Source organism: Otolemur garnettii, unplaced genomic scaffold (genome assembly GCF_000181295.1).
Source record: "Otolemur garnettii isolate 467f Iridium unplaced genomic scaffold, OtoGar3 scaffold00053, whole genome shotgun sequence".
In the NCBI taxonomy this organism is placed as follows: Eukaryota; Metazoa; Chordata; class Mammalia; order Primates; family Galagidae; genus Otolemur; species Otolemur garnettii.
This window is the reverse complement of record NW_003852448.1, coordinates 6695267-6710668: the sequence shown is the minus strand read 5'-3', so window position 1 is coordinate 6710668 and position 15402 is coordinate 6695267. Positions and strand designations below refer to the sequence as shown.

The 15402-nt window shown below is 36.1% G+C and overlaps 1 protein-coding gene across 6 annotated transcripts in view; it reads right to left on the bottom strand.

Moving 5' to 3' along the window:
- The window catches only part of KMT2C (lysine methyltransferase 2C), a 218552-nt gene that overhangs the window by 164625 nt on the left and 38525 nt on the right, over positions 1-15402 (bottom strand). For all 6 annotated transcript variants that reach the window (XM_023514453.1, XM_023514454.1, XM_023514457.1 and 3 more), the window contains exons 3-5: positions 13455-13655; positions 9767-9915; positions 8145-8254 (exon numbers count right to left, since the gene is read on the bottom strand). In XM_023514453.1, the coding sequence (XP_023370221.1) occupies positions 8145-8254; positions 9767-9915; positions 13455-13655 (460 nt within the window). The remainder of the gene's footprint in view (positions 1-8144; positions 8255-9766; positions 9916-13454; positions 13656-15402) is intronic.

The following is a 15402-nucleotide window of genomic DNA, read 5'->3' as shown; positions in this document are numbered from 1 at the left end:
TACAATCATGTGACTAACAGCAGATTAACAACTGAAGATCAGTGAACTTGAAAACATAAAACCAGAAACTATCTAATTGAAGCAAAAGAAAAAAAAACTCTTAAAAATGAACTTTAAAATAGCATCAATGAGCAGCAGTAAGCAGTGGGAAAAATTCAAATGCTCTAAAATAGAGGAAACTGGAGTTCCCAAAGGAGAGAAGAGAGATAAAGAAAAAAAATTCCTGAAGTAAAAATTGTTCAAAATTCTTTCTACTCACATCCGTCAGGAACTCAACAAACCCCAAACACAAGAAACATGAAGAAAATTACATCAATGCAAAACATAATGAAATTGTTCAAAGTTAGTGATATAATATTAAAAGCAGCCAGGTAAAAAGACACGTTACCTACAGAAGAATCTAAGATCTCAGATTTCTCATCATAGACAACATAAGTTAGGAGACTATGGCACATCTTTAAAGTGTTAAAGGAAAAAGAAAAAGAAAGGCAAGCAGAATTTTGTAACTGGCAAAAAATATCCTTCAAAAACAAAGGTGTGGCCAGGCAGGGTAGCTCTTGCCTATAATCCTAGCACTCTGGGAGGCTAAACAGGAGAATTGCATGGGGTCAGGAATACGAGACCAACCTGAGCAAAGTGAGGATCACTTGAGCCCAGGAGTTTGAGGTTGCTGTGAGTTGTACTGAGTCCATGACATTCTAGCCCCAGCAACAGAGCAAGACTCTAACTCCCTACCCCAAAGCCCCCACAAAAGAAGTGAAATGACATTTCAGAATTATAAAAAGTGATAAAAAGCACGTTTGTGGTAATTGCATGTGTAAACACATTTAAAAAATTTTTTTTCTTTAGCAGGCCTGTGACAGGCTCAAACTTGCCAGCCCCAATGCACAGGTCCACCACTCTAACCACTGAACTATAGGCACCCAGGCAAAATTTTTTTTATTTAAATCTCTTTAAGAGATATCTGTTTAAGGCCAGGCATGGTGGCTCATGCCTATAATCCTAGCAGTCTGGGAGACCAAAGCAGGTGGATTGCTTGAGCTCAGGAGTTTAGGATCAGCCTGTGCAAGACTGAGATCCTGTCTCTAAAAATAGGCAGGCATTATGGAAGGCACCGGATAGTCCTAGCTACTTGGGAGGCTGACACAAGAGAATCACTTGAGCCCAAGAGTTTGAGGTTGCTCTGAGCTATGAGGCCATGTACAAGGGTGACAAAAAAGAGAGAGAGATCTATTTAATAAAAAAAGGTAATAATACATTAAGGAGTTTATGACATATGTAAAAGTCAAATGCATGATAGTAATAGCACCAAGTCCAATAGAGGACCAATCGAAGTAAATGGACATACGCTTTTATTACAGATGAAACTGTACCCTATCACCTGAAGATAAACTGAGCTTACTTAAAGATCTATACTATAAATTCTAAAGCAAACATTAAAAAAAGGTAATAAATTAACAAAGGAGATAAAATAGGATTAGAACAAATTCTTGATGTAAAAGAATACAAAGAAATGAAACAAAGAACAGATGGACACAAGAAAACAAGACAACCACATTACATGTACATGATGATCTATGCCCAACTAAAAGGCAGACACTCAGATAAAATTTAAAGAACAAAACTGTTGCCTGTAAGAAACACATGTTAAATATAAAGACTCAACTAGGTTAAAATAAAAGAACAGAATAATAAATACTTGCTTACACTAGTCAAGAGAAAGCTACAGTAGCTATGTTAGTATCTGGCAAAGTATAGTTCAGAGTTAAAACAGGATTTTTCTGCTATCAGCAGTCAGAAATATCCTTCACTCTCTTTCCTCTGCTCAAAGTTACAAAGTTTTTTGTTTAACCATGAGCACCTATCACAGCCTATGATAGAGAATAAGTCAACATTATATAATGCATATCTACTGTGGTTCTTATAGACAGAAATGTTAAGATTGAGACACCCTCCAATTACAGTACTGTGTAAAAAAAAGGTTAGCACAGCACGTTTAAGACTGTTATGCAAAGCAATTAATGTAACCTGCTTCTGTGTACCCTCAATGAATCCCCCCCCCACCCCCGCAAAAAGAAATGTTTGCATGCAACATTGGTCCTAGGCTAGCTTCTGGGACCTTGGATTTTGGAAGGTTCCCTAACTGATAAGAGTGCTCTTCTTGGCCTAGATCATGGCAAAATGTGGCTTACCTTGTTATTCTTTCTATGAGCCTGGGAATATGGCAGGAGATGAGAACGGACAAAGAATAAGAGATTACAGAGATGGGAGGTGATCTTTCTCTCTCTCTCTTTTTTTTTTTCCTTTTTTAATTAGGAGATACACTCTTACCTGTATTGTCCTGGCTATAGTGCAGTGGTGTCATTGTAGCTCACTACACCCTCAAACTCCAGGTCTCAAGCAATCCCCCTGCCCTAGCCTCCCAAATAGCAGGGACTACAGGCATGTACCACTATGCTAATTTTCCTATTTTTAGTAGAGATGAGATTTGCATTTTGCTTAGCCTGGTCTTGAACTCCTTATCTCAAGGATCCTCCTACCTTGGCCTCCCATGGTGCTAAGATTACAGGCGTTGAGCCATCATACCCGACCAAGTAATTTTTAATGTTTCATTTTAGAGTAAAACATTAAATATTTTTATTCAAAACTAGTTAAAAGAATAAAAATTAGTGTTTGGAGTGTTTATAAATTAGTGTTTATAGATTCTTTGGGGGAGCCAATGAGGGAAGTACAAGCAAAAGGAAGTTTAGATAAATATTGGTAAAATGCTTAAACATTTGTATCATGCAGAATTAAACCAGTCCCTTGATAATATTCAAATTATCCCGATTTCCAAGATGTTGGTAGTACCCTAAGGCCTCCAAAAAGGAAATTAAAAGAGAAATACCAATATCTTTCCTAAAATAGAGACTCACAACTTAGTATATTCTTCTATTTAGCAAAAGATACATAAAGCTCCCCTTGGTAAATCTAAAAATAATCAGAAAGACATTCTAAAAAACTAAATTGTTTGATAAACAATGCCACTTAGGCTTAGCGCCTGTAGCTCAGTATAAGATGCCAGCCACAAACACCGGAGCTGCAGGTTCAAACCCAGCCCGAGCCTGCCAAACAACAATGACAACTAAAAACCAAAACATAGCCAGGCGTTGCAGTGGGCACCTGTAATCCCAGCTACTTGAGAGGCTGAGGCAAGAAGATCACTTGAGGCCAAGAGTTTGAAGGTGCTATGAGCTATGACACCAAAGCATTCTACCAAGGACAATAAAGTGAGACTCTATCTCAAAAAAAAAAAAAAAAGCCATTTAACAATTTAGGAAATTATATAAATATATTGCTTTTTAAAAGGAAATCATACAGTCACAATTAAACCAGGATTTCTCCATCTCAGCACTATTGAAATTTTGAGCTTAATAATTTCTGGTATAAGCTGTCCTGTTCATCAGCAGAGTATTTCTAGTAATCCTGGCCTCTACCTATTAGAGGCCAGTAAGATACACACAGTTACTCAAACTCATGCACTGTATTTTGCCTTCACCAGCAAATTCTAATCATGCATGTATCTATCTCATTAAGTGACTCTTCTGTGCTCAGGATACTTTATTGGGCACCAGAGAGAACATGATCAACCAAAACGGATAACTGCCTGTGCCCTCATGGTGGTTACCGGAAGAAATCCATTTAAAAAAAAAAAAAAGACTCACACAAACAAACGTAAATTTACAAATGTTGGTAAGTTACATCAAGGAGAGAAAAGAGAACTATATTCCACTGAGACTGTATAAGAAAGATGCATGCTCAAAATTTCTTACTAAAAAATGAACACAATCAAAAAATTTCCAGGGACCCTCAAACTTTTTAAACAAGGGGCCAGTTCACTGTCCCTCAGATCGTTGGAGGGCTGGACTGCAGGCCCCAGGACAAGTCGGCTGCTAAACAGGACAGGCAGTGGTGGCAAAAACACCCGGCGGGCCGGATAAATGTCCTGGGCGGGCTACATGTGGCCCGCGTGCCCTAGTTTGAGGACGCCTGGTTAGGCAGTGCTGCAACCCTCCATCTGAGCTCTGTAGTATCTTGTTCTGTTTCACCTTCTTAGATTAGAAGACCAAATTCTAACCCGTTTACTTCAATATTCGGTTTAATGGCTGTCTTAGCTAATTTTTAAAAAAACAATTCTCCCCAAAATAGAAAGATCTAAATAGAAGTAGTACGTAATTTTTACAACCATTGTTCAACTACAATAAAAATTTCCAAATTTTGCCTTCCTTAATCAAAAAGTATTGAATTTAACAAATGGGTTTTAAAAATACCGAAATTCTTTATTTCATTTTATTTTTTGAGAGTCTCACTATGTCACCCTCAGTAGAATGCCATGATGTCACAGCTCAAAGCAACCTCAAACTCTTGGGCTTAAGCGATTCTCTTGCCTCAGACTCCCAACTAGTTAGGACTAAAGACACCTGTCACAACACCTGGCTATTTTTTGTTGCAGCTGTCATTGTGGTTTAGCTGGCCTAAGCCAGATTCGAACCCACCAGCCTCGGTATATGTGGCTGGCACCACAACCACTATGCTACGGGCACTGAGACTGAAATTCTTTACAATATTTTAACCATATCAGGAAATTCCATGTTCAAGTCTTTTGATGACAAATGTGACTATTTTCTTAAATAATTTTCACCATTTCTGGCAATAAAATAGCAGTACAAATACTCTGAAACATCATTTCTCAAATGGTTAAGTCCTAGGATATGTGGCTTTGAAAAGTTGTTGAAATGTCACCTTTATCTTAAAGAGGCAAATTAAATGTTTATTTTCCTTGAAAATAGAGGTAGGTACACACTCAGCTACATGTCATCATAATTAAAGATCAGCTTATATAATGTACTGTAAAATAAAAATGTACTCTAAGTTTGACAGCACATTTACATACTTTGATCCTAGGTAACCTTTTGTGATGTCAAAGATTTTCAGTGGCTCTGCTTTCCCAATCATTCATAAAGAATCGTAAAAGTTTACTCTATTTAGATATTTTTTGACAACTCTTAAGTACATAAATTTTTTCATCATTAATGACATTGATGACCTAGTAGTATCACTTTGGGGCACTTCAGTCTTCTGATTCTATGAATGATCTTCAATGTTACTCATTTAGCTTATAAATATTTACCAACAATTGACAAAACAGAAAAAAAGCCCTAGTCCTAATGATACCAATAGTCCAGTGACACCCAGCAAACAAGATTATTAAGTAAATATATATTATGTTAGAGATAAATACAAAGGTGAAAATAATATAGCAGCAACAGTATAAGAAGAGAAGGCACTTAGCAAAGGCCTCACTGATAAGGAGACTTTTGAATAAACACCTACAGGATATTAGGTAGCAAGTCATGCCTACACAGGCAGTCCCCAAGTTATAAACATTCAACTTACAGACAACTCACACTTACAAAAGGAGTCTATTATAACAAGTAAATATGCCTCTTCAAACTTACATACAAATTCAACTAAGAAACGATGTATAGAACCTATCTCATACATAACCCAGGGACAGCCTGTACCTAATAAGAGTATTAGACAGAAAGGGAACAGCAACTGCAAAGGCCCCAAGGTGGGTATATGTCTGGTTATCCTTGAGGAAGACCAAGGAAGTCAGTGTGGCTGAAGGAAAGAGTTATAGTGAATGACATCTTACCAGTACAGTGTGGGTGGTGAAGGTCATGCAGACCCTTGTGTGTTAGAAAGGATCTGGGTTTTATCTCAGAGTAAGATGGGAAGTCATTAAAGAGTGTTAAGTAGAGGAACCATGTGACTCGACAAACTTTATTCGTATTTATGGGCTTGTGTGTACTTATTTTATTCTACGGATGAAAATGCAACACTATCATCATTTTTGTTGTTGCTCAGCTCTTGCAGATTGGCTCCTGGGTTTTCAATGGGTTCCCATCACTTTGAGCACTTCAATTTTTGGTACCACAAGATGATTCGGACTCTTGCACTTTCCCCACACCAGTCCTGCAATGAACTACTTCTCAAGGAACCTTTGTTTCTTCTATTGCAGTATAGTAGTTAGAGATCAAGATATTAAGCACTGGCTATTCTCAATGCTACTGGGGCGTCACTGCTTCTAGGTTCGCTTGGGGAACAGAGCTAGAAAACATACATAAGCAACTCATACATATATGTACATCTATATTTCTGTATCTGTCTGTATATTAAAAACCATGAGTTTATATTCATCCTCTGATCCCATCTCAACACCATGAAGTTCATATAGCTACTGTAGTTCCTGCCCCTACTAAGAAACCTAGGTTTTTTTTTTTTTTTTTTTTTAGACAGAGCCTCAAGCTGTCCCCCTGGGTAGAGTGCTGTGGCATCTGAGCTCACAGCAACCTCCAACTCCTGGGCTTAAGTGAGTCTCCTGCCTCAGCCTCCCAAGTAGCTGGGACCACAGGCGCCGAGCCAAGAAACCTAGTTCTTATCATCTATAACACATTACTTATTTGTTCACTTAATAGTATATACATTAAAAATTTCAAAATTACTAACCCATATTCCTGCGAGATTTTTGTGTCTTTATGTTATCTAATCATAACAACATTTTCCACAGCTACTTAGCTTGGCTCTTTTCTTCCCTATCCCCTTCACTATAAAATGTGCTATTCCTTCTCAGGTTTCCCCACCTGCTGCTTGGTGGTAACTGCTTATTTGGGGAGTATGTAAAATAATGTTATGGTTCTCAGAATCAAAGCTATACAAAAAATATACTCTGAGAAGTATCACTCACATTTCAGCATGCTAAACATACGTCATTCCCTTCTTTTCATTTCTTTCCCACTCACCCTCCAACAGGTAACCAATCGTTTCAGTTTCTAATTTATTCTTCCCATATATTTCTTTTCAAAGAAAAGAAATGAATACACACATATATATTTTTTTCCTTTTTTTGAGACATAGTCTCACTTTGTTGCTGTGGCTTCATAGCTCACAGCAACCTCCAACTTGGGCTCAAGGGATCCTCTTGCCTCAGTTTTTTGATTTCAGTAGAGACAGGGTCTTGTTCTTGCTCAGGATGGTCTTGAACTCGTGAGCTCAAGTAATCCACCTGCCTCAGCCTCCCAGAGTGCTAGGTGTACGCGTGAGCCACTGTGCCCGGTCATATCACTTACTTTAAATCTTCATAGTTTTGTCTCACAGAGCAGCCACGTGAGTGCATAAGGAGAGTTAGAAATTTTCATTTCTAAAGTTTAATTTGATTTAAATGTAAAATATTTGTTTTAAAAATTAAAGTTTATTGAATATCTTAACACACTATATTCTAAAAGTTTCCACAAATCACTCTTTCAAAAACTATAAAAAGTAATTTTCACAAATCACTCTTTATATAAATTAACAAATTCCTATCTTGAGAGTTTTTACACTATAATTATCATTTAATAATTCCTGCAAGTGACCCTTAAGCTAAAGTACATGTTAAAGCTGTGGTTTAGGCTCAGCACCTGTAGCTCAAGCAGCTAAGGCGCCAGCCACGTACACCTGAGCTGACAGGTTCAAATCCAGCCTGGCCCGCCAAACAATGATGGTTGCAACCAAAAAATAGCTGGGCGTTGTGGCGGGCGCCTGTAATTCCAGCTACTTGGGAGGCGGAAGCAGGAGACTCGCTTGAGCCAGGAGATGGAGGTTGCTGTGATGCCATGGCACTCTACCCACGGGGACAGCTTGAGGCATTGTCTCAAAAAAAAAAAAAGAAAACAAACAAACAAACAAAAAACTAGGTTCTAGCTGTGTTTTAAAATAGAGTGGCCATAAAGTTCACGTAAAATTTGACAACTATTAGCCAGGTGATGTGGGTCACACTTGTAATACCAGCACTTTGGAAGGTCAAGGTGAGAAGATCACATGAGGCTAAGAGTTTAAGAACAGCCTGTGCAACATACCAAGACCTTGTCTCTACAAAAATTAATAGGTATGGTGGTGTGCAGCCATCCTCCAAGCTACTTAGAAGGCTGTGGCAGGAAGATTCTTTGAGCCCAAGAGTTCAAGGTTACAGTGAGCTATGACCCATTCCACTGCTCCTCAGCTTAGGAAACAGGGTAAAACCCTAATTAATTAATTAGTTAATATTTGTTTCTTCTACTTACTTCTGTGCTCCCTGAGACAACAGCTTTGTCCACGTTCACTAACAATTGTTCTTCCATCTGGCATACTCCCAATGACCACTCCACGCAACGGTGATGAGCCCAACAAGTGCCTAAAATGGGAAAAATGAAAAGAACAAATGAACAAACATTAAAAATACTAATGCTAATAAATGAAGGGCAACTCAGGTGGCACCTGTGGCTCAAGGAGTAAGGGTGCCAGCCCCATAAACCAGAGATGGCAGGTTCAAACCCACCTCAGCCAAAAATTACAAAAAAAAAAAAAAAAAGATAAATAATAATAATAATAAATTAAATAAATAAATGAAAAGCAACTCTAAGTGTAAATACACAATGGCATCCTGTATTTGCGATACCAGTAAAGCAACCCTTCTCAAAATATACTCTAGTTCCTGAGCTGGCAGCTTCAACATTAATCCGGGAACTTCCTAAAAATGAACAATCTCAGATCACAACTGAGTACTATGTAATCAAAAAGTCTTGCCATGGAACCCAGTAATCCATTTTAAGAAGGATTCCACTTGATTCTGACACACAAAAAACTTGGAAAATCACTGAATTAGTGAGTGATTCATCACAAAGCAAAATTAATTTTTAGTCATTTTATTCAAAATATTACTATATTTTGTTACCTTTACATAAACTAAATAGAACATTATTTAACATTTTGCTAATGACAAAGGGCATGTATGGAAAATAAAACTACATAGATACCTTTATTTCCCCTCCATCCCACAGCAAGAGCACACCACAATCATTAATAACAGCTTAGTCTTTAAATTCTCCATCACAGGACACTTGGACCACTATCAGTCAGTCTACACTTTAACGTAAAATACCAACAGCACTATATCATAAATTACAATACCCTTTTTTTCAGATTAATATAAGGATACATATGATTAGGTTACACTGTTTCCATCTGTAGTTCAGACCACAATACTATTAACATAGGATAAGTGGCTAAGACCTGTCCACTGCAATGTCATAGAACCATATGTCACTAAACCATAGAAAATGTTTTCTGGCTTGGTACCTGTGGCTCAAGTGGCTAAGGTGCCAGCCACATACACCTAAGGTGGCAGGTTCGAATCCAGCCCAGCCTGCCAAACAACAATGACAGCTGCAACCAAAAAATAGCCGGGCGTTGTGGTGGGCACCTGCAGTCCCAGCTACTTGGTAGGCTGAGGCAGGAGACTGGCTTAAGCCCAGGAGTTGGAGGTTGCTATGAGCTGTGATGCCACAGCACTCTACCCAGGGGGATAGCTTGAGAAGGAAGGAAGGAAGGAAGGAAGGAAGGAAGGAAGGAAATGTTTTCTTTCCTCAACTGTCAGATCTTCAAGGCACTGCTATCTGCACAAGAGTAAATGCAGATTTTTATAACGGCTCCCAGTCCACTATAACTATTGTAAAGATTTTAAATAAATTACATAAACTTAATTAGACAATTTATTTATCTCAGCACACTTAATAATGACTTTTTTATAATTTGACCTTAACTGTTTCTAGATGAAGATATTTAATGTTGTGTAAATGAATAAAGAACTAAAATTAACATGCTTCCAGGATGAAGGGATATATATTACTGAAGACACAGTAAATACCTGTAGGGTCAAATAAGGCTTGGACATCAATGGCATCTGGAAGGCCAACCAGACTGAGTTCATCCCAGAGTTTACCAGCCTGATCATCTGCAGCTGTTTGGGTGCTTACACTTACACAAGAGACTATATTCTGCTGAGAAGATCGTTCTCTGAAAATACAATAAAATAGCTGTGAAAGTGAAAACAAGTAGAAAATTGTTTCATTTTATAACTTTTAAAATATAATGTATTGCCATATCAATTTTATTAGGCATTGACTGTCATAAAACAACTGTTAGAATTCATCTGTTATTATTATTCATTGTGTAATATTAAACTGGATTGTTAATTACATCACATAAGCAACAACTAAGGAAAAGAATTTCCAAATCCATAGGAAAATATCAAATTTGTAATTGTAAATTTATTTTTCCATTCCATAATATAATTTTTAAAGAACTGACTCTTATGTTCTAATCAGGAATCATATTTTAACATATAAAATGAATAGTCCCTTTGGCTTTACTTAAACACTTACAAAACTTGACCTAATCAGCAATTTTTAATTTGTTTTAACTGAGGACTGCCACATCAAAAGTGGCAGTTAATTTTATGTAAAAACAAGTTATTTCTCAAGGCAAATCAAACGCCATTACAAAAGGAGAAAAAGGAGGCAGGGGGAGTGGAATATGTCAGCTGTAGGTTTCTTGTGGTCCCCTTGAAATATCTCAACAGCTGATCTGCAGCATGATGTTGCTAGTAATCTTAATCAAGACTATGTATCACAAATAAGAAGTAAAAAGAAAAATAAAATAGCTACTAAAGGCATACAGAAGAAGGAAGATAGTATTACTACCAAAAACTATAATATAAAAATGAACACTGAATAAGATATGCAATGTATGGGAGATTTCAGACTTTCAAGCCCTAACACTTTACATATTATTTAAGATCATTAAATAAAGACAACTAATGCATTTAATATTATATATGGGACATCAGATGACTGACTACCACTAAAACTTAAATCCTCTCCTAATACATAATATTTAACCTGATCATAATTCTGTATTAAATCACTATTGAACATAGATCATAACTCACTGCACTTCTGTATGCTGGATATTTATCATGATTCCTATTAAGAGAAAATCAGCACAATGACCAGGGTACTAAACTTTTTTATACCTGGAATCATTGAAAGAAAAAGAGTATTAACATATTTCAGTAAGTACATATGAATATCAAACCATATAAAAATAACCAGTAATTTTTTATGTTTAGCATTATAAATGCATAAACTAACTTAAAAAGGTTCAGCATGCTATGCTAACTTTAAATTCTCATTTTTATATATGCCCACAGTAAAATGAGAACAAATTCTTTCCTATAAGTATAATCTCTATTCCTACAAGTAATATCTTCATTGTTATTTTATTGGTAAGGGAAAAAAACGACTAACAGTTCATCTATAAATACTAATGTATTGTTTTACCATACATATTTTTGCACTGGTATTGGGGGGGGGTGAAAAACCAATGGAATGATTAACCAGTCTAGTACTGATTAGTTCCTACCTCCCCAGAAGCTTAATCAAATTCACCCTTTTTTAGACGGGTTTCTACGTACACACCAGACCACTGAGGTGATAATGCCACAACCCTCAGGACGACCACAGCCCAGCTAACAAGAGTATCAAGAGACTCAACTGGAAATCCATAGCTTCAAAATGTAAGTTTTAAAACAAACAGAAGAAAAAGAACCCTATATATATTCTTATATTTAGTAAAAACAAAAAACATTAAAATCTCTTGTAAATATACTAAAACCTCTCTTGTAAAATTTTTTTAACTTAATTTGCTATTTACACTTCTTGAGAAACACGTCTTATAAATATTTAAAATCATTTTCAAGCTAAATTCATTGCCTACCATAAATAATGCCAAATTTCTTAAGTATACTTCATTAACTGGCTTGTTATCGTTACTTAATAACTTAGTAAGCATTAAGTATACAATATAATTATCCAAGCTCATAAAATTTTTCATTAAAAATTAACTTTGCTTATAAAAATAATTAAAAGAAGCCGAATTCTATTTCTCTGGGCAGAATACCATTTTTCAAGGCTGAACATGCTGATATAAGTTAACAACCTGGTCTAGTACATTAAATTTGCTAATTATTGATGGACATAAAAAGTTTGCTGGATTTTTGGTATATTTTATTAAGATGTGAGTAGTCAGGTTGGATGAGGTAGCTCAACCCTATAATCCTAGCAGTTTGGGAGGCTAAAGTGGGAAGACTGCTTGAGGCCAGGAGTTCAAGACTAGACTGAGCAAGAGTGAGACCACGTCTCTAAAACAAATAGAAAAAAATTAGCCAGGTGTGTTGGTGCACACCTATAGTCCCAGCTACTGTGAGGCTCATCTGAGCCCAGGAGTTTGAGGTGAGCTATGATGACACTGCACTCTAGCCTGGAAGACAGAGTAAGACCCTGTCTCCAAAAAAAAAATTAATTGAGGGTGGCGCCTGTGGCTCAAAGGAGAAAGGCTCCAGCCCCATATGCCGGAGGTGTCGGGTTCAAACCCAGCCCCGGCCAAAACTGCAAAAAAAAGTTAACTGAGTATACAACTGATAACTAAAAATAAGCCTATTACATATGGTCTTTTATGGCTTCCAAAATATTACAACTTTCTAAACACACTACTTCTAACCTTCCTTAAACTATTCTTACCTCAATTTCTTTTAAAGGATCTTTATTGTTTCATTTCCTATTTCAAGTCTTCAAGGCCTTGGCAACAGGTCAAAACAAGGAGCCAATCAAATACATACAATACATAATGCTTTAATGCTTAAATTTGGGTATAAACCAGATAAGCACTTGAATACAGAGCTTCTTAGCCTTCCAAGCTGGATTAACTTTTTTACTTTCCTCATCAACTATAGAAACTTCTACTCCCTTAACCAGCACAGCCATTTTCCCATATTAAGATGGCCTTTAGATAAAACTATACAAAATAATTTTTAAAATATTAGGCAAGAATTGTAGGTAACTACAATCTGTCCATAAATTCAGAAGTACATATACAGTTATACAACTATCTTAGGAAATTTTTCTAATGTCATCTTTAACTTTAGAAAGAGTACCATCATCATATAACTACAGAAAGAAAAGAAGGAAAGAAAGAAAGGAAAGAGAGATCTGTAAGAATTTACAGAAAAGCTCAAATTTTTCTGAAACTAAACATATACACAAATTAAATAAACTGATAAAATGAACAAATGAATGACACAAAGGACAAGTAGTGAAAACCAATTCTGAGTCTGCTATGCTACATTCTTACAATTAAAAACTTATTTAGAAGAAAAAAAGAGAAATTCACTGATTTGTTACCTTCTTTCCATTTATAAATTCCATGAACTCTCTTTTTTATGCTATGTTCGTCAAACTTTTATTCCTAAAAGTTGACTTTTGTGATCACACTGATTTTATTAATACTCAAGTAAAATAACAGATTTTTGGAAATAAATTTTAAGAAAAGGACCATTTGCTGGGTTCACAGTGAGCTATAAAATATCCCATGAATGTGGAAAACATGAGAAACTGTTCAACGGTAGCAACTCCATTTGAAGATCTGTAAGTATTACAGTGAAAATAACTGTGCATACTCTTAATCCATTCCAACAATTTAAATTCAACATCACTTACTTTCTCTGTCCTCTTTGTTTTCGTGGTGCTGTGTTTTGTATTTTCTCAGAGGTTCCACTGCTGTTGTCATCAATGTCCTTCTTGTTAGAAGGCTGGTTTCTCCAAGGCAGGATAAACCCAGGTGTTACCCGGAATTGTTTTAAATCTCCTTGTCCTAAGGAACTTTTTTCCCCACAGTAACAAAAAGCGCAGAGCTGTTCACTAGTAAAAATAAAAAGTGAGAAAGACACAGAAGAAGAAAAGGAGTTTTATGTAACTATTTTAAGTGACAATTATTGATACTTATGATTTATAATTAAGTCTTTAGTGCTAGCCAAGCATTTCAATGTATTTTCCACCGTCTATGTAGTGATTATCAATGAAAACAATTAGGTTTAATGATAATTGTATTTATGATTCTATTTTTCCATAACATTATTTTTTAAGTACTATACACAGATTAAAACTTTCTACATTGTACTAAAAAAAATGATTTTCCCTTAAATTTGCTTAGAGAGCATCAAAGAATTAAAAAGAATTAAAAAAGTAAAGCAAGCAGCGGGACAGACAGACATCCAAGTGCTTGACAGCTCTGTAAGATGTGTGGGGACAAACGGTGGCATAAAATGCTCCTACTTGATGGACCACAAGTCACGCATGAAACATATACCATACACACAGAAAAACATAAAAACAAATTTAGATGGTTCCTGGGTTAAGTGCTTAAAGGATGGGGGCAGAACAGCTGAATGGGAGGAAAGGGATGACTTAGGTGGAGCAGAAGAGATTTTTAGGGCAGTGAAACCATTTTGTATGATACTAGAATGGCACATGACATCATGCATTTGTCAAAAACCATATAAGTATATAACACAAAAAATGAGACCTAATGCAAACTATGGAATGATTTGCATTATTACAAATAAAATATCAACAATCAGTTTATCAATATTGGCTTATCAATTCTAACAAGTGACTCACACTAATGCACAATGCTGATAATGAGGGAAACTTTGGGGAGGGGGATATAGAATGTGAACTCTTGGAACCATCTGTGCAATTTTTCTGTAAACCTAAAACTGTTCTAAAAACAAGTGTCTATTGATAATTAAATAAAAAAGAACCAATTTCAAAAGCAACAAAAACTATATACATCTATGAAACACATAAATTCATAAGTAACTCTAGAAAGAACAAAATTTTAAAAACTGCTCCTCTTGGAACTCTCTTCTCTTTACAAGGTATTGCTGCTTCTATACTCAGCTTCTTCAACCATTAAAGTGTCCTGTCCACCCTTGCCTCTGCAGTATTTACCCCATGAATTTTTGTACTATCTTGCATTAAGAAGTGATAGAAATAATCTATGGTTTTTTAAAATGGCTTTTGTTTTTAAACTTAAGCTTAGATCAGACTGGACTCCCAAATAATTACCACATATGAAAATTACCTATTATTACCTATTTAGGCGACACCTGTATAGCTCAGTGGGTAGGGTGCCAGCCACATACACAGAGGCTGGAGGGTTCGAACCCAACTTGGGCCTGCTAAGCAACAATGACAGCTGCAACCAAAAAGTAACCAGGAGCTGTGATGGGCACCTATAGTCCCAGCTACTTGGGAGGCTAAGGCAAGAGAATCGCTTAAGGCCAAGAGTTTGAGGTGCTGTGACTTGTGACACCAGGGAACTCTACTGAGGGTGACACAATGAGACTCTGTCTCCAAAAAAAAAGAAAGAAACAAAGAAAAGAGAAAAAATTACCTATTACTTTTTCCAATAAATTACCTCTTTCAAATTCATGATAAACTGTGTTGTCCATACATATACACACAAATTAAATATGGTCTAATTTTAGGAAAATGAAGTTTAATACACAAAAACTTTTTTTCTTCTTGCCAAAAAGATACCACCACCAATATTTGTGATTTTCTCTGAGCTATTAAGCACACATTTCTTTTTTTTTTTTTTTTT